Raw genomic sequence first — 19438 nt, forward strand, 5'->3', positions numbered from 1 at the left:
TTGACAATATTCTGACAGAGTGGCATTGAGGCTGGGGGTGCTTGAGAATCCTCAGAATTGATTCATATATCAAAATTTCCTACGTAAAACCTCAAGACAAGCATCCACAGGTTTGAAACACTTTTGCCACCTCTGTATGACAACCACATGTGATGTCCGTCCACAAGGGTGGGGATGACAGGGCTTGAGCCTGAGAAGATTCTTATTGTGTTTTTTCGTACTGTAAATACACCATAAATTGCTCTGCTGCATGATGGGGGCATGCATAAGCGGATATAGACTCCTTGAATGAGGGGGGGGGGTGTAATAAAAATCTGAGGGTGTGTATATAGTATTAACGGGGGGGGGAATGTTCACCTCACACCCATAGTCAAGGGAACCCTCCTTCCTCCAGGGTTGTCTCTCAATGCATGTATCAAACCAGGCGCGGGGGGGGGGGGCTCAGGAATGATATCTGGTCGTGAAATTTTCAATAGAGTGAGCATGTAAATTTTTAGGCGAGTACTTTAGAAAGGGCCTCGGAAAAATCACTTGGCCCAGGGGCCCATGATGCTCTTGACAGCCCTGCCTCACCCCCATTGCGGGAAAACCTACGTGTACTACTCTCTCTCTGCTTCCACCTATGCCAATAATACAACTATTTCCTTTTCTTTCTAACCAAGCACAACTCCAGTCTATCGCCATGGACAATTTACTACTAAAAGATATGTGCCGGAAGTGTACGTGTGTGTGCATCCGGTGTTTTTCATGAATTTTAGTGCTGCCATCTATATTTCAACTTGCGAGGGATGTGTACTGATTGTATATTTGTATTATTGTAGGTCTGTTGCTCCCTATGGCAATACTTTTCAACGACAAATTTTTCACTAAAATGGGGGGGGGTACACATTTGTCCCTTACAATCCCCATCCCCCCCCCGTATCCACCTGTAGGTGTGATTAGGGCCGGACTGAATCCTGCAAACTACGCGGCCACAGAAGCCATCACATTAAGGGGCCAATTTTTTAGGGCACCAACTGAAGGGGCCAATTTTTTAGGGCACCAACTGAAGGGGCCAATTTTTCGGGACGCTAACTGAAGGAGGGCCTTTTGTCATCAAAGTATTATTTGCGTGCACTTGAACAATGTCCAAAACCGGCCCTATCTATGATAAAATTATCGAAAACTTCATTGATTCAATGCAAATGAATCGTTCACCTGCCTAAAATGTGCCTTTAACAATAGTTCTAAAGTTTGCTGCTAGACTATCATAAGTGGATCACGTAATGCATCCGAAATAAAAAAAAGCGTATCTCGTCTGCTCCTCTATTTCTAAAACTTGAGCCAATCTCTTTTTAACTCGCCCTCGTTGACCTGAAGTGCGTAAATCTTAACCGGTGATTTTGTACCTTTAAAGGGCATTTCGTTGTACGATTTTCGTCTCTGAGGCACATTTCAAACAAGAGGTGAGTAGTTTATTGATGATGATCTCGCAATAGCGCACCGTTTGCGTCCAAATACGTGGCCAGAGCGTAATTTGTGGAGCGTGCTGGACGTGTTGCATCATTGCAACGTGACCGCTATTTCGCGTATCCGCATACATTTCAATGATTACATATGTAACTATTACAAATATGATTTTATAACATTAAAGTATGAACGCTCTATGAAAACTAGAGCTCTATGCATCCGATATTTAGTTCCTATGTAATGTCTAGGTGACGTGGATGGGGGGTAACCTAGAGTCTTACTATATGGCTTTGTGGGGTAATGCTGGTAAGAGGGTCCAGCCCAGGAAGTTTGTTTTAAAACTACGAATTAATTTAATGCAGAGGAAAAAACTACAGGATGTGAAGGGTTTGCAGGGGTACCTAATGTCTCTATTTTTGTGAATCAAATTTCTGATGAATTCAATCAAAATATTCTCATATAAATGTGTGGAAGGGGGCTTCAAGACTGCGTGAGTCACTTACAGCCTGTTGCGGTCTTTGATAATGTGTTTAGTATGCCTACAACAGGGAATGTCTAATCCCAGGTACCTAATTTTTTTATGTGTGGAAAATGAATTAAAGTTTAAGGTCAGTACAAAATTGTCAGCTAGCATGAAAAAAGTCCTTTAATCCCATACAAGTCAAAAAGGTTAATCACTAGATTCAACTTGGCGTTATTTGCTAGGGTTACAGGCGAGATGATAGGAACACCCACAAAAAGATCAATGTCTAACTGCCAAGATGTTAGTGACATGTCGCTATTTGGGTGTAATAAAAAAATATAGGGACAAAAAGGTACACTGTAAATTGAGAATTAATCGTCAAAAAATACTGTTTTGGCTCAATTTTATGTTGTCCACCAAATGCACCATTCATGCAATGATGGTAAATGAAAATAATCCCACAAACCCCTTAAAAGTTCTTGAACTTCTGTCACTCTTGGCATCCGTTGTGGTGGTCTTGATGACGTGACTAGCATTGAGAGGACCCAGGCTCAAATTCCACCAACGTCATGTTGGTGGTCTGCTGAAGTTGGTTTTTGGTTCTTCCCAACTTTGAGACGTGAATGTGACCCAATCTTCCCGTTAAAGTCCCACCACAGTGAGAAACAGGTCTACAATGGTACAAATATTTAATCTTATTTTACTCACAATTTGAAACGTAGATGGCAGCACTGAAAAAAAATCAGACAACACAGGCGAGACTGTTAGGTACACACACTTTGTTGTAGACTCTGTTGCATAAGTGGGCTGGAAGAGATCTTGGTTGAATTTTTTATAAGCATGTTAAGCGCCAAGTGCTGACTTTTTGTTTTGCTCCCGAGCAATCACAGTTTTTTCAATGGTAAATTTGAGTTGGCCATCAAAGAACACATGCAATTAGGTCTACACAAAAAATATAGTTTCTCACATGAATCAAAATATGTGGGGGAAAACTATGAGGTTAATTTTCCATAAGTGTGGTCAGTGCCAATGTGGTGGCTTTCCTTCGTGCCAAAGTTTTCAACCCTGATGGTTGAATCAGTATTTCCTAGTTTCAGCAGCTCTGTATCAACCACATATTTTGTCAACATAATTTTTTGAAATAATTTTGTGGTACTTTTTCAAATTTTAGACTGATTTTCATTTAATAAATTGAATTTTTTTTGTGAAATTTTTTGTTCACCATCTTGAATTGGCTGCCACAAAAGCACTGATTGTTTGGCTCGGAAAAAGTTGTCACGTTGGTGGCGTCCTCACTTATGGAAAGTTAACTGATGTGAAAATAAACACAAAAAAATTGGTTAATTAATGCGGTTGATTAAAGGGTTGGTTAATTAAAGAGTTGCCAAAACAAGGAAATATTGATTTAGCTGTCAGGGTTGTCAACTTTGGCACAAAAAAGTTGCTACATTGGCACTGACCATACTTATGAAAAATCAGCCAAGATCTCAGCAATGGGAAAAGTCCCGTGGCAGAGTCCTGGTGTTCATTTATTCACGTCATCTGTGGCTCCCTTGTTCCGGCCAGCATCTATTATTGGCTCCCACCAATAGTGTGGCAAAGAATCGTTTCAAAGCACCGAATGGGCACATGTCTATTGACACCCCTTAGATGCACACTTTATTACAAATACAAATACATCGCCACAACAGGCAAATTGCCCAACGAGGTGGCTGACTTAAGAACATCAAGGATCCCCGAGCCCTACCTACTACTGCTACACCACACATGCACTCTCTCCCCCCCCCCGCGAAACCCCCAATGAATCGGTACATGCGGGTATGTGCGTGTACGTATAGTGAAACCTGACGTGAAGTTTTTTTGTTTCTCTGTAATGCTTGTTATGTGTAGTGCTGCCATCTGCCACCAGTTTTTCTAACTATGAGTGAAGTGTTATGATTGAATGATTTATCATTGTAGGACTGTTGCTCTCTGTGGCGAGACTTTTTAACGGGGAGATCGGCTCGCATTTGCTCCTTGAAGTTGGGAACCACAGAAAACCAACTTCAGCCGACCACCACTGTGGGGTTCGAACTGGGATTCTCGCATCGTGAGTCCGTCACTATAACCACTCGACCACCACAGCGAAATCAGCGTCTCTATGAACCACTTCCTTGAAAAATACTCGTGGACCCCTGACCACAGGTTGGAAAACTGATTCATACCATGTTAAGAGAGCATTCATTTTCCATTATGTTATACTTGATTCTTTTCTAATTTTCTTCCTATTTTTTTCAGCAATGGCAGATATACCAGCTGGAGACCCGGAAAAGGGCAAGAAGCTGTTCGTCCAGAAATGTTCTCAGTGCCACACGGTGGAAAAAGGTGGAAAACACAAGGTTGGACCTAATCTGAATGGTTTAATCGGTCGTAAAACTGGTCAGGCACCAGGTTTCGCTTATACAGATGCCAACAAAAGCAAAGGTTTGTGTTTTTTTTAATATTTTCAGTTGTGAATATAATTATGAACTATCTTTAGATCCAAAAAAGGCTTTTGTGACCATCATGTGAAGTAGTAAAATTCAAAGTTTTTTGGGTAGGGGGGTTTCTTGGCTGTTGTGACAAAGTTTTCATCTTTGGATGTTTTGCTCAAATGGGTGGCCGGCATTTTAAAGAAATAAAATCTTATGTAATGGGGGGGGGGGGGAGAAGATGGACTACTACTTATGTCTTCTCCTTGCTTGAGTCACACTGCTTTGTTGGGATTGGTCCGTTGAGCAATATTCTCCCCATTAGCTGAAGTTCTTCCCAAGGGCTCTGAATAGCGCATGGATTTTAATCTCGTCTCTAAGACAGGAAACCAAGCAAAGATGATCTTCATCCTCTCCTCCTTTCTGTTTAAGCAGTTCTTGTGCTTTTGAATCTCGATTGTTTCTCTAAATATGTGTGGAAATAATCCAGTGACAAGATATTTTCTACACATTTTTAGAGAAACAATCAAGATTCAATTTAAGGGATAACCAAAAAAAAAACAACTTGGCGTCAGCCAAATTTATTTAAAACTAGTCATGGTTTTTTTTCAATCCTAAATTATATTTATTCGTTTTTTCATTGATGCAATAACCCCCTTAATTAAATCAGAAAATTTTGTGTCACTCCTATGTAGCTGACATACAGTGAAACCAGTGTATAAAGCCAGTGTATAAACCTGCGTACAAAAATATTTTCTTTGAATAAATAGGAATTCCACCAGAACCAATGTATTTTGGAACCTGCCTACACCGATAATCACTTCAGATGCATGTGTTCCCACCACTCAAGTGCTCTGGACCTGCGCCACGTATCACACACGTGATCCGTGATGGGTCTAGGTCAATTCGTCAGCATTTTCGGTCAACTTGTCGCAGGACAATTCGTCGCATTCAATTTGTCGCAGCGTCAGTTCGCCGTGCTACAGACTCGTCGTGGTACAAATTTGTCGCTGACTCATTTCGTCGCGGTACAAATTTGCCGCAGGCTCATTTCGTCGTGGTACAAATTTGTCGCAAGCTCATTTCATCGCGGTACAAATTTTTCGCAGACTCATTTCATCGCGACAGATTTGAATTTCTTTAAAATTCATATGTTTGTTGTGATCTTATAAATAGGGTAGTTGCTTTAGGCGTAAAAAATGGGACTAATTTTTTTTTCTCATTTATGGAAATGTTCCCCCTTCCCATCTGTTTTAATTTTTAACAAATGAAGGAAAGTATTCAATGAAGTCATTAAATTTTTCAAATTTAATTTTTACCATATAAGCAGCATTTCTGTCGGGATTTCCATTTCTCGCAGTGAGGGATGTTGATGAGCTCACCCAAATAAAAAATTGAGATCAAATAAATTTTGAAAGTTTAGTTTCCATCGTATAGGCCGCGCTTCCCGCTTTCTATGTATCCATGCAGAGAATATATCTTTAAGGAATTTTTTATGACAATGTATTTAAGTTTTATGTGTAATAGCTGCGAAGAGTATTATTTTCAAATTATTTTTTTGCAATGCAGTGTACATTTCAAATCACTTTGTATTATCACACCGAAATAATATTCAAACACTCCGACCATAGGCACCAGAACTGGGGACTGATGCCATATTTGAGCCCCCCCCCCCCAACTCCAATAACTCATGAATGTACAATTCAATGCACCATTCTGCCTCCTGAGTATGGGTTTGAGTCCCTTATAAACGGAATGAATGGCAATTTTTAGCCCTCCCCCCCACCTCCTCAATGTTTCTTTCATGTCGGCACCTATGACTGGTCAAGGATGCCGGAAGTGTTTGGAACTTGTGCGTTCTTGTCTTGATCTTGAAGTAGGAAATTTTGATTTCTGAATCATTTCTCTGGGTGCTCATACCCATTCCATAAAGTACCCTGGGCACCAACTCTCCACTGCAAATGTCAATCGATTTTTGATTTTTTTTTCAACTCCAAAGTAACAACTCTCCAGTAAAAAGAATGAAATCAGACTTTTAATTAACCCATTGTATGTAACTTCATGTACATGACATTCGAAATTAAAATTACAATATCAATTACATTTGAAAATTTGGTTATAAAAATTTGAAATGTTAAATAATTGATTTTTGCTGTGATAAAATTTAAATATCATGTGGAAAAATTTCAGTTTGCATGATATTCCCCAAATTACAGTGAGCCTTTCTTTAACGGTAAATTTCTATCTGCCCCATGGGCTCGAGAGTCACCAACATTTACCATTACAGTATCTCCATAAGAACCCGAAATATTTAATTAATTAATAATTCAATTAAATTAATATTTAATTTCAACCTATAAGCCGCACTTCCTGCTTTTGTTGGGATTTCTATTTCTCACAGCGAAGGGAGTTGGGCGCAGATCAAGGGTGGAAATGTACAGTGCTTATGAATGGCGATTCGATAAAGTTTTCATAATGCCCACAGGATCAGCACCGACAAAGGCAATGTAATCACCTATAAGAAAGATGACTATGGGTCAGTCGCATAGATATAATATAACCATTAATCTTATGTTTATAATCAGTCGCATATCTTTGGCTGGTTTGTTTGTGTGGTTGTAAGTGCGGCTTATATGGTGAAATTAAATATTAATTTAATCGAATTATTAATTAATTAAATATTTCAGGTTCTTATGGAGATACTGTAATGGTCATACTGTAATGGGGCAGATAGAAATTTACCGTTAAAGATAGGCTCACTGTAATTTGGGGAATATCATACAAACCAAAATTTTTCCACATGATATTGAAATTTTATCACAGCAAAAATCAATTATTTAACATTTCAAATTTTTATAACTGAATTTTCAAATATAATTAAACTTTTATATGTGGTTAAATTTTTAAATGTAATTTTAATTTTGATGACCTTTCTGCATTGACAAAAATTGATTATTTTCAGTTAACTGCGTGTACACTTTTGTTCATGTTTTTATTTCACGTGTAAGACATACATATAAGCTCGCGTGGAACATGTACAGTGAAGAATCGACGATTCAACGAATTGATTCTGCGCTGTAATATATAAATTGACGTCACGACGAATTGATGCCACGGCGGCAAACTTGTACAGCTATAATTGGAACTGCGACAAATTTGTACCGCGACAAATTGAGGCGCGATGAGTTGAGTGCGACAAATTGACCGGTTACGATCCGTGATGTTGCAGATCACTTTAGTAATCTGGAAATGTGCCACAGGTAAGGAGTGTTGTCAAACTGCACTGGGGGCAGCTTAAATGCTCTAAAACCGTGCCACATGGCACTCAAGGGATCACCAAATGTGCTATAGACAGCTTAAGTGTTCTGGAACTGTGTTGTGGGTCACTTAAGTGTTCTGTGAATGTGCCAAGGGCCTACTTGTTTAGGGGCCTCACATTGGGAATCGCAGCTCTACACAATCCCCCAAAAAAAACCCCTATTTTTCCCTTTTATTTGTAAGGCATGTTTTCTTTGGTATGAAACATTTCATCATATTATAAACTAAGTTTTTCCAGTCTGGGAATTGGCACCTATGTATGTGTAACTTTCTGTTATATTCTGCAATATGCCGAGACGTTCGCATAATTTTTTGCATAAATTTCTTTATGCGTTCAAACGCTAAAGTATACATATACTCTTTTGACAGGCATTACATGGAACAGAGACACGCTATTTGTTTATCTCGAGAATCCAAAGAAATACATTCCGGGAACAAAGATGGTCTTCGCAGGTCTTAAGAAGAAAAACGAAAGGGCGGATATCATAGCTTATCTGGAGGAAGCCACAAAGTGACGTTAATCACAATAGATCTTAAATTATGACAATTCTCTTAAGTTATTGAAATAAAAAACAGAAAAAAGGACTAAAAAAAATGTCTCATAGTTGCATTTCATGTTTCCACTTGGAGTCCAGCAAGAAGCCTGTAGTGTGTTGTGGTTTGACAAACAGCTGGTTTCTTTTAGTCTGTAGTATTAAAATGCTGTTTGTACAAAGAATGATTGTAATGGAAAACCGATATGCTATTTCTTCTTAACATCATCATTGATTAATAAAATAATCAAACAATTTGCTGAATTTATCAATTTATCCATGCAACTGTATTCACTACAATTATTGCATTATCATTGCGGTCCTGGTGCTTGTGCAGATTGTTCATTTTCCAAACAACGATGAGAATCCACTTTTTATAGACTCCAGGATTGTTTCTGAAAATATTTGAAAAGAAGGTTTATTTCTTTCCAATATTTGAGCACACTTATATTTATATGCATTAATCTGGGAAGAAATCATCTTTATGGACAGTGCCATAACTAGGCTGGTGCCCCCTGCACAGGGCCCAGGAATGGATAGTTACGGCACTGTTTATGTGCATTTATTTTTGTGAAAATGTTCATATTGGCAAATTCAAGAGGCTTCAAAACATGTTTTCTAAGAAATCTACATTGAGATTCTTTGTTGCATCGTGACTAATGGGTATAGGTGGAAATTTTCACTATAGTCGCTTCTAAGTAATCTATTTGGCCAATTTGTAAGATTTCTTGTCAGTGATGTAATAGGAGACTTACACTTGATCTTAGCTCATATTATGTTCTATAACTTTCTAACTTTTTCTGTTCATTTCATGCTCTGTTGTAATTTAAGAAATGTGCAGAAATTAATAGTCTGCATTCTTTATAACTGCAAACCCTTTTGCATGGAAAACTGGCATATATATATTAAGAGGTCGTATCAATCTTTTGGAGAAAAAAAAAATTACTTCAGAATTTATATTTAGATGGATATAAAATTTGTTGGAACGTCAAGTGGGACAAAAAAAATTTCTTGTGAAAGGGGGTTGACTATAACCAGGGGTTTGAGAAATGCATACTTCTATTATAGAAGGGGAAATAATTTAGCAGTGTAAAAGAGGATGTACGTTAAGAGGTATTTCTGTTATATAATGCATTGTGCACTCTTTTTTTTGTGTATCTCCAATATGGGGTCATTCAAGTATTACGTCAGCAGGGGAGGGGTTTCGGATTTGACGACAAGGGTGGGGGGGGGGGTTTGAAGGTTGCTTACGTCATCAACCACCCTTTTTCAAAGATATTAAATATTCTAAGCTGCTGACAGAATTTTGCTGATGGGGGTGGGGGGGGGGGTGTGTGTTTTAAAAATGGCTGAAAATCTGCTTACGTAATACTTGAATGGTGAATGGCCCTATCAAATGTCAAGGTCAAACAATTTTTTCAAACAAAAAACACTAATGGGCAGAGATACGATGGTACCAACGTCAAAGGTGAAGTTGACTAATTTAATGTATATATGGATTGACATCTTCGTGTCCCCCAGACTTCAATGTCTATCTCCGCCTATGAGGAGACAGTTCAGTTTGGGAGTTGTATCGAATTGTGTGTGAATGATATTTGTAGGTCGTTACATTGGATAAGAGGAAAAAATTTTGAGATGCCAATTATATACGATGAGTGAAGCCTCCCTGGTATCAGTGACGGAGCGAACTGATCTAATGTATAACCATATATATATATATATATATATGAGTTTGCAATGTAGTGCCGCCTTTCTCCCACGTCTATCTCCGCCTATGGCCATCGATTGTATATTAAATGCACATTTATTGAGAATGGAATAAGTTATAAAAAATTTTGGTAGTTGTGTGTTATACAGTATAACGTAGCCATTTCCATACCTGTAGAAATATAGCACAGCTGCCAAGTTTCTCTCCCGGATTTTATACTCCATCTCCCGGGGCTCCCGAAAAATTAGACCTATATCCCGAATATTTGTTACCGTGATTGTGAAAAATCCCTACTTTTGAACGGAAAATATTCCTAAAAAATTGACCCAGAAAGAAAGACCGTTGCTTTTGTTTTGATCCCCCAAAATGACGTCACAAATTTAGAGTCGCTATTGCATTAAATCACGAAAAAAAAAAAAATCGTGGAAAAAAAACACAAAATACACAGTAGACTCTTGATAATCCGGCCAAAGCGGTAGTCCGGCGTTTTAATCACTTCACGTACAAGTTTTTAGCAACAAATTTGGATTATCACTGACGAATCGGCGATAAATCTGGTAAGCAAACTTCACGCTTAGAAAAAGGAAGGAGGAGGGGAATTACAAATATATATAATTATATAAGGTAGATAAGAGTTTTCTAAGTCTTATTCACACCCTCACCCTACGCGTTTCTCTTTCGCTCTTATGTGCATATAGCAGAAAGATACATTATCCATGGGGCGCGGTAGCCCGGTCGATAAGATGCTCGCCTAAAGTACCAAAGGATGTTTAGAGGTGTCGCGAGTTCGATACCCGGTTCGTCCTTGTCAAAAAACTTTCCTGACACGGGTACAACAAAAAACGGTGACTTGACCGCAGCAAAAAATTGCTACCGCAGCGAGTCCCCCATCGAGAGGTTAGTGCACCAACCTCTCGATGAGTATAAAAAACAAGCCTGCCGTTCTGAATCGGCAATAAATTGTAGGTCCCAGTCTAATTAGCCCTCGTGTGCAGAAAAATGACCGTGGTGCGACAAAAATGATCAAATGATCATTATCCAAGTGGGAAAAAAAATCAACAGGAGTATAGAAAGAAAGCAACTAGAATTACTATAAAGCTTTCGATGAAAAATAGAAAGGAAAGAAAACTCAGAGAACCTGTTTGAATTTATTCCACTGGCGTTTTGACGCAATATTACGTACGTGATTGTAAAAGGGTTAATGGGCCTTTTCAATTAACTTTCAGTAATCCAGCCAGTTCGGAAATTCGGCACACCTTGGTCTGATGTGCCGGATAGAGAGTCTACCGTATATCCAAATACCTCTTCCAATTTATATTCATACACACACAAGATGTTTCGCGACTAAAGAAAAGGTCAAAACATTATTCATTGCTACTCACTCGGTTCTTCGACACATTCGTCGCTGGACAAGGCTCCTACGCTGTCTGTGGTCTTTCCTTGTGGACAAGAAACGCAATTGCGTTTACCGTATTGATCTTGATAAGAACCGACATCACATAAGGTACAATTCGCACTATTCGCACCGCTATACGTTCCTGGCGTGCACGGAACTGTGATGAAAGATTTAAAAACATGCATTAAAAAGAGCCAGCCAGTACTCCCATTTGCCTTCCTTACAAATAAATGAAGTTCACAAAATATATATATCTTGCACTGGATGAAACCTTTTGGCTGTCGGAGTCTAATAATATGTTATTTCAACAGGAATCGCATACCTGTCCATACAACAGCGGTTCTCAACTTTTTTTTACTCGCGCAGTCCCGTAGGTAAACTTTTTAAAAAAATTAATTAATCATATTGACTGATTTATTTCAATATCCCGAAGCGGCCGCGGAGCACAAGTTGAGAACCCCTGCCATTTAGCATGGGCTGTGCCAACACCTACAGCACCTTCTGCTTTAGAAGGTGTTGGCTGTGCAGAGCTGGTTTTACTTTGATGATGGGCTATTTTGATGCCCATGGTGGCAAATTCAGCCTTTGTTCACCCAAAATCATAGCGAAAGAGGACAAAAATGGATGTTTGCCCCGGGTGACTGAATACATTTCTCTTTCTAGATATTAGTTAAAGGTACCCAGAACCTATTCAGCAAATCTGAATAGGTTCTGGCCTTTCAGCAAATCTGAAATTAAATTCTTTCAGAAATTCTGAATTTTCATCAATTCTAGAATTTTTTCATCAATCGATGAAAAATTCCTGTTGCGGTCATTTTTTTAATTCTTCTGAAGAAAACCAACCCCCCTACCCCGATCTTTCCCACGTTAAGTACAACTCGTTTTACGCGATTTCGTCTTATGCGACTATATTGCGGAACCAATCAAACGTAAGTTAAAGCGAGACACGCCTGTACGTTTTCTGCGCACGCAGCAAAAAACTGTATAAAGGAAGCATTCTCAGACTCTAAACGTCCATATTTTGTAAACTTATTCATCGTGAAAAAAAGGTGTCTTTCGCGGATACTCTTGTCCATAACCAATAAACGGGTAAAAATAAAATTTTATCAGCAAAAGTATGCCTCTTCTAGAAAATAGACAGACTAGAAAATATAGTCTAGTATACATATAAGAGAAACATCATTTACACTGAAAACTACGCTGCCACCTATCAAATAAAAAATACAACTGTTATGATTCTTGCATTGAAATTGGTGACCGGTTCTTGATAAATGTGCCATATTAAAAAAAGAAATTTAATATGGCATTACTTATGAGCAATAAATTATAGTTCAATCATAAAATTTCCTCGGTATTTGCAATGTACAAGTCTTCGTTGGCAAATGTAATCTGAAAGGAAATTAAACTGAAATGAAACTGTTTCTAATTTTTTTCTCCTTTTTGATTCCACTCACTCCTCCTCAGCACCGTCGCAATGAAGAGATTTTAGCAAGGGGTCGATGACCTGGGCCATGCTGGAAAATGTGCATGTATGTGTTGTGAACCTAACATAAAGTTCGTTTCTGTGTAATGCTTGTATAGTGCTGCCATCTATTTTTCAAACTATGAATGAAGTGTAATGCTTGAATAATTGCATCATTGTAAGACTTTTAACGACTATTACTATATGATCACTCAACCATCGCAGCGGCTGATTCCACTTACTGAAAATTAAGGAGGAGTTGAACTTTGCAAATTTTTACTTATGTTATTTTACAACATCTAAACAACAACTGTTAAAATTTCGAGGCCTACGTCATGATTCAACTATTATTATTGCTTATAAATTATTTAGAAACATCATATTATATTTACTTTTTTAATGTAGCCCATTAATAAAGAACAGGTTATACCAATTTCAATCCAAGAATTATACAGTCGATTCCCGCGTTTTAACGAATGCAAGCCAAATTTTTTATCCACTGGATGTGAGGATTCTTGAATTGCAGAATTTTCGTGTACTTTTCGGGACACCCAGGGCCATCTAAAGCACGAGTCCCACTCGGGCATGGCACAGGGATCCATGGCCCTCACATCCTGCAGTAAGGCCCCAGGCTGGGATCTTCACGGGTCTCTCTATTATGAATTTACAGGATGCGAAACAAACAATGATGAGGATCATAGGCTCCCGGGCTGGAGCCTTGCAGCCACACCCTCTTGGTGGGGCCATGCGGGTATCTCAGTTGAATAGGGCTTTCACTATAACATCTGGCACAGTGTGTGTGATTAATGACAATAAATATGTATATTAAGAGGTGGTGACGAAGCCCTCTTTGCCCTGGGGTTATGTTGCTGTTGGGACGGCAGTAAGGACACACTTTTTTTGGATAAATATTAAAAAATTTGTTTGAGTTCCGCGAAACAGCCTCATTATCATCAATGGCTGCGCGGAACAGCCTTATAACTATCAAGAGCTCGTTGGAAACTCCTGGCTAAGTGCCGTCTTAACGAATGGGACTTCCCGGACACGGCTCGAGTAGGCCAGGGGGGGGGGGTTCTCTAACGCATAAGGGATATTGTGATAATGATCTGATGATGTGATTTTCAATAGAAAGCACAGAAATTTATAAGCTTGTACTACTTTTACCTAATTAGGAATACCTCCCAAAAGATAACTTTGCTTAGGGGCCCATGATGTTGTTAAGACGGGGGGCCCATGGCTGCTATTATTTTGGCGCTGGATCTGGTAAGGGGGGGGGCAGCCCTGCAAAAGAAAAGAGGAAAAGTTATGAGGGAAAAAAGAGCTTACAGCATCTCTTCAAGTGAGCCTTAAGCAAGTGAAATCCCGGATTACAGGTGATCAGATGGTGAGTAGAAACAGTGTTCAGATCCGGCTTTATCGGAGAATTCGGATCACGAGAGAAGTCCAGCAGCTGGCGATCTAGAGTTTCATACGCCTTTTTTTGGAAGGAAGACAAAAAGAGAACAGACATCACCGAATATATAATGTTATCATTCGGGTATTACTTTTGCAAAGTACAGTACTCACAACATAAGAAAAAATCCGTTCACACTTATCAGGACCTCGGATTATGTTATCAATTTTCTTTCAACGAAAGATTTTTCTTTTTACCTACAGTATTTTGAAGCTAAGGTTGAACCAGTGCCGTCTTAAGGCATGGGCTCACCCGGGCACGGCCCGGGGGGCCTCAAGCGAAAAGGGGCCTCACAAAAATTAGATCTGGTTGAAATTTTTGATAATTTGTTTGGTAGGGCCTCAGAAAAATCAATTGGCCCGGGAGCCCATGATACTCTTGAGACGACCCTGACTATAGCCACTAGAAACCGTAGGCTCTGTGACTTGTAAACCATTTTTGTAGAGAGTGTGACCTCTACTACATATCATGCCGCTACATACGCTGCTACATATGCCGTTTTTTTCCTTCACGATTAGGCGTCACTTTGAATAGAAAACCGATCCACGTAAAAATGGTGGACGATGAGTCCGCTAGGTCGTCGTCAAGGTCGCCTTAGGTTGTTAGATTGAACCTAGTGCCGTTTTAACAAATGAAAGAGTGGGTCCGAAGGCTCTACAGGAATTTATCTCTTAATACTCAAATAACGGTCGGGGCCCAAATAAAAAGGGTTCTCTACAACGTGTAACATTTTCACGCTGGTTCCCTGCAACAGGGCATATACTGCAGCCACAGAGTTTGCAGCATCTGTCCTGTTTACGGACGAGGCTACGTTCATATGCAGCTGGTCGTCGCTCATTTGAGCATTAAGTTTTCTATAATAAAGATTCTGTGTCTATTATTATTTTTTGTTTGCCTTTACTTCTCCATTTTCACGACGCAGGCACCCCCCGAGACTCGCCTGCTTGCTTTTCGACCCCCCCCCCCATATTGTATGTTGAAAGTTGCTTGTTTTGGCGAGTTCTATCACCACTTACAGTTCTGACCGTCAGTTTAATTACACGCTGTATAGATAAAAGAGGGCGAAACACTAAAGACAATTCTACAAGTGTATCATTACATACCTGGTTGAGATCGCTCATCATGGACCTCCTCAAGCATTCTTCGCTACAGTTATCTTGGTAGGCTCTCGGAAGTGCTCTGAAGGACAGGCCGAAGATGCACTTGTGCCTGTTGACGCCCGCTATCAAGTGGCACCTCTCGAACTGGATTTCCATCGGCTCGCATAATTTGCGCTCCTTGCAGACCGGGTGCGTCAGCAGGTCTTCGAGTTCCGTCTTGAGCGTCTTGACGCTCTGCTTGGCGGTCAGCACGAAAGCCAGGCGAGTCGTGTACTTGTGGCCGGTCAGTTCGTAAACTGCAGCCGTCCAAGAAGGGGGGGAAAAAAACAAATTCATTATTATCATAACACCGTCTGGATGCTCACAGTAGTGAGCGATACATAACGGCCAGAGGCATGGCCCCCACAAAAGGGGGACTGACAGGGCCCGGGACTCATAATTTTTTGCTTTTTCACGATATAAATTAACTACAGAAGGGGCCGTGAAAAGTCTGACCGGGGGGCCCGCGAAAGATCCCAGCCTAAGGGCCCCGCTCCAGGATGTGGGGGCCATGGCCAGAGGCATATTTACAGGCGAGGGGGCTGGGCTTATAACAGGCTATAGGGTTCCGTGGATTCACAAGTTCTTATCATTATTTAAGCCATCATTATCAACATGAATGAATGAACGCCAGAACTTTGCCACTGGACTTATCCCGTTGCCGAGATCTCTTCCAGCCCAGCTTCGTGGCAGAGTCTGGAACACTTTATTTAGTGTCAAACAAAAAAAACATACAAACTTTTTTACAACATATTTTCCCCGGACAATTGGGTACTGTCGCGATTAACAAATTTTGTGGTGAATACAGACGAGATGGGATTAGGAGTTGGAGAAGTTTCGGGATTTATTTAAGATGAATGTACACATATTAGGATGGAGGTATGTTTTAAAAGCAATCGAGCGCCCCCCCCCCCCAACGCCATCTCATCTGTTATCTTACACTTGCCTTATTATATACACAGGATACAAAAAGAAAAAGAAATGAAAATCTTATTATGAAATAATATATATATATACGTATATATCCATCGGAGCGAGTCATCATCTCGCTTAACACCTTATTGGTTTGATAACTTGCGACTAGAAGCCAGCATCAGTTTTATTGGGTTGAGTTCACTCGCTCCGGTGGATTTGATGAAAATATACAAAATAGAAGTATTGCGTGGGGGAATATATACAATTAGGGAGCACCCGTGGCAGCACCTTATTCGGTGAGCAACATGAATACGACAATATGAGTACGCACGTGTGTTGTGGACATGAAATGCATGAACAACTTGAATAGAGGAAAGAGAAATACACCCATATACACACATTTATATACATATATATATAACTGCCAGGTCGAGTCGTCTCGCCCTAAACCTATTTTGGTGAGCAATGTGGGCTTGGTTTAAATGGGGGATTGTCTGGAGAGAGCCTTAGCTAAGGATCAGCTTCGGTCTTGGTGTTTTGGTTGACTCGATCTGGCTGGTTATATTTATATATATAAAAAAAATGAATATATATACAATATAAACTACATTAATGGTTATTATGAAACCATTCGTGTCATCCCGCCTAGCACCCTAGCTAGAATAGCAGCATGAAGGACACTTGTGGTTATCACATTTACATCATTGCATCATTATCAACAGCAGACGTGATTACAGCCCAGGGCTTGTTGAAGATCTGCCTACCCTCTGAGGAGAGACTTTTTTTTGAATTGGCGACCGACTCGCATTCGTGCCTTGAAGTTGGAAAACTGCAGAAAACCATCTTCAACCGGATTCACACGACTGCATTTTCAGGAGTTCTTTTGTTTTAAATGACTTTATCAGCCATTAATCCTAGAAGTTAATTGCTCGGTTGTTCCCCCGAATCTTGATAATACTAACTGGCCAAACATTTTTGACCATCATCATTAAACTTCTCCAGAGGCGGGTTTATGATTTTGCCGCCTGTGGGTTATGCAACTCTTTGCCTCCATTTTTCGCACACTCCCTAGATTATTCTTATGGTCACTCCCATGCTTGAACACTCTTTAGGTCACTCTTTTTAGTCGCTCACTGACTTGGCTCTAGGTTACTCTTTTAAGCATTCATGTGCTTGCTCACTGTTCTGGTCAATCCGATGCCTGCACGTTGTTCTGGTCACTCCCATGCTTGCATACTGTTCTGGTCACTCCCATGCTTGCATACTGTTCTGGTCACTCCCATGCTTGCATACTGTTCTGGTCACTCCCATGCTTGCATACTGTTCTGGTCACTCCCATGCTTACACTCTATAGATCTACTCCAGGTTATTCACTGACCTGGTTCTACGTCACTCTTTATGGAATTCACATGTTTGCACTCTGTTTTGATTAACATTATACTTGCACACTCTTTAGGTCTCCGTGCTCTGTAGATTACTCTTTGCCATTCACATTCCTGCACACTGTTTTAGTCACTCATTTGTTTACACTCTCTATCTTATACACTCTTTAGGTCACTTTTTTCGTCGCTTAGTGGCCTGGCTATAGGTCATTCTTCCGGGCATTCACATGCTCGCACACTGGTCACACAAGCATATATACCTGAACATTCTCTAAGTCACTGTTTTGGTCACTCACATATTTGAGCATTCTGTAGATCACTCTTTTTTGTTATTTCCGTGTTTGCACATTGCTTGTCCCCCCCCCCCCACTTGCATATATATCTAGGACTCTTTTGACCGCCCACCGGCCGGGTCATTGATCTTTAAGTCATCATTTTTGCCATTCGCATGCTGGAACACTTTCTTGGCTACTTTTTTGTTCGCTCACTGACAGTCCCTAGCTTTTTAGGCAGAGGAAGGTTTATGGTCTCGAGCCCTTCCACTATTCTACTGTAGTGCGTTCTTATCTGTATAGATGGCGCACCCTCCTCACGCTCCTGGTGATTGTAAAAAAAAGAAAAAATGTCAGTTGGAATTGTACCACCGATTTGTATACACGTGTCATCCTTCTCGTTATGTTTCTTTCGTATATTAAATCGTTAAGTTTTCATTACGTTTTATGTCGTCACTACAAGCATTGGATCACTGGTGACCTATAGGATGCATCTGATTTTGGACATTGAAGTTAATTTCTCCATCGTTTAAATTTCGTTTTCGCGCCTTGTGCTTTCCGTTCGTACGCTCTTCAAAGATGAAACTTTTCTAATCTCCTAGTCTTTTGGATATACTATATTTTTTTTTTTCAAGCCAAGTCTACTCATTTCTACCCAATATAGAGACGTTCCTGGAAATTCAAGGTGAGGAATAAACGTTCTACTCCTGATTTGCCGGTCTCCATACTTGCATTTGTCATGGCTCAACCTATTGCTTCAGCTGAAGTTTCACGTGTTGCCTTTCGAGCCCCTCCGTTCTGGGAAGCAAATCCAGAGATTTGGTTTCTTCAAATTGAGTCACAATTCAAAACGGCAGGCATAACCGCCGATGAAACTAAATTTCACGCCGTTGTAGGAGCTCTTGATTGCAAAGTTTTGAACTATGTTTCTAATATCGTTCGCAATCCTCCCCAACAGCACATGTACGAGACTCTCAAAACTCGCGTGCTGGAGCAGTTTCAACAATCAGAATCTTCCAAATTGCGAATCTTACTCCAGGAGCTTCAACTAGGCGACAAACGCCCGTCCCAGCTTTTGCACGAAATGCAAACGTTAGCTGAGGGTAAAATGGAAAGTGGCATTTTGAGAAATCTCTGGATGCAGAGATTACCTTTGCACTCCCAACAAATATCACAAGCTTCTAGTGAACCGTTAATTGGGTTAGCGAAAATAGCCGACAAAATATGTGAGGTTTCTCATGTGTCATCTAATACTTCAGCTGTGTCTCACACTTCAGAGTTTGATGATTTGAAAAACGAAATTGCTTCGCTACGGCAATCATTTGAAAAGCTTTCGCGATCTCCTAGACCATCTCGCGGTTATCGCAAACGATCTCAATCTCGTAGCCGAAATAAATTCGGCGATGCTTTGAAAAACGGAAGGCTTTGCTGGTACCATGAGCAGTTTGGAGAAAAAGCTCATAAATGCATTCCTCCATGTCAGTTTCAGGAAAACTAG

General features: G+C 40.1%; 2 protein-coding genes across 3 annotated transcripts; both read left to right on the forward strand.

Annotated features, from left to right (window-relative positions):
- Window positions 1–1342: 1342 nt before the first annotated feature.
- Window positions 1343–8468, forward strand: LOC149067483 (cytochrome c). Of its 2 annotated transcripts, none has more exons than XM_089252629.1 (3): window positions 1343–1445; window positions 4190–4375; window positions 8050–8468. In XM_089252629.1, exons 2-3 carry the CDS (start codon window positions 4192–4194, stop codon window positions 8193–8195), a joined length of 330 nt encoding a protein of 109 aa, XP_089108755.1. In that variant the 5' UTR covers window positions 1343–1445; window positions 4190–4191; the 3' UTR covers window positions 8196–8468. The 2 variants fall into 2 exon arrangements, with proteins under 2 accessions (XP_089108755.1, XP_089108756.1); XM_089252630.1 differs by lacking the exon at window positions 1343–1445 and adding an exon at window positions 3872–4096.
- A 10211-nt stretch (window positions 8469–18679) lies between these two features.
- Window positions 18680–19438, forward strand: LOC149067484 (uncharacterized). Its single transcript, XM_089252616.1, has one exon. It carries the CDS (start codon window positions 18680–18682, stop codon window positions 19436–19438), a length of 759 nt encoding a protein of 252 aa, XP_089108742.1.

This window comes from Pholcus phalangioides, unplaced genomic scaffold, assembly GCF_987345545.1.
Source record: "Pholcus phalangioides strain wild (caught in Gottingen) unplaced genomic scaffold, Ppha-v1.0 ptg000030l_1, whole genome shotgun sequence".
Lineage (NCBI taxonomy): Eukaryota > Metazoa > Arthropoda > Arachnida > Araneae > Pholcidae > Pholcus > Pholcus phalangioides.

Coding starts and splice junctions, on each gene's coding strand:
- LOC149067483 (XM_089252629.1), top strand. CDS start 4,192: ATGGCAGATATACCAGCTGGAGACCCGGAAAAGGGCAAGAAGCTGTTC. Junction 4,376..8,049: donor AGATGCCAACAAAAGCAAAG/GTTTGTGTTTTT, acceptor CTCTTTTGACAG/GCATTACATGGAACAGAGAC.
- LOC149067484 (XM_089252616.1), top strand. CDS start 18,680: ATGGCTCAACCTATTGCTTCAGCTGAAGTTTCACGTGTTGCCTTTCGA.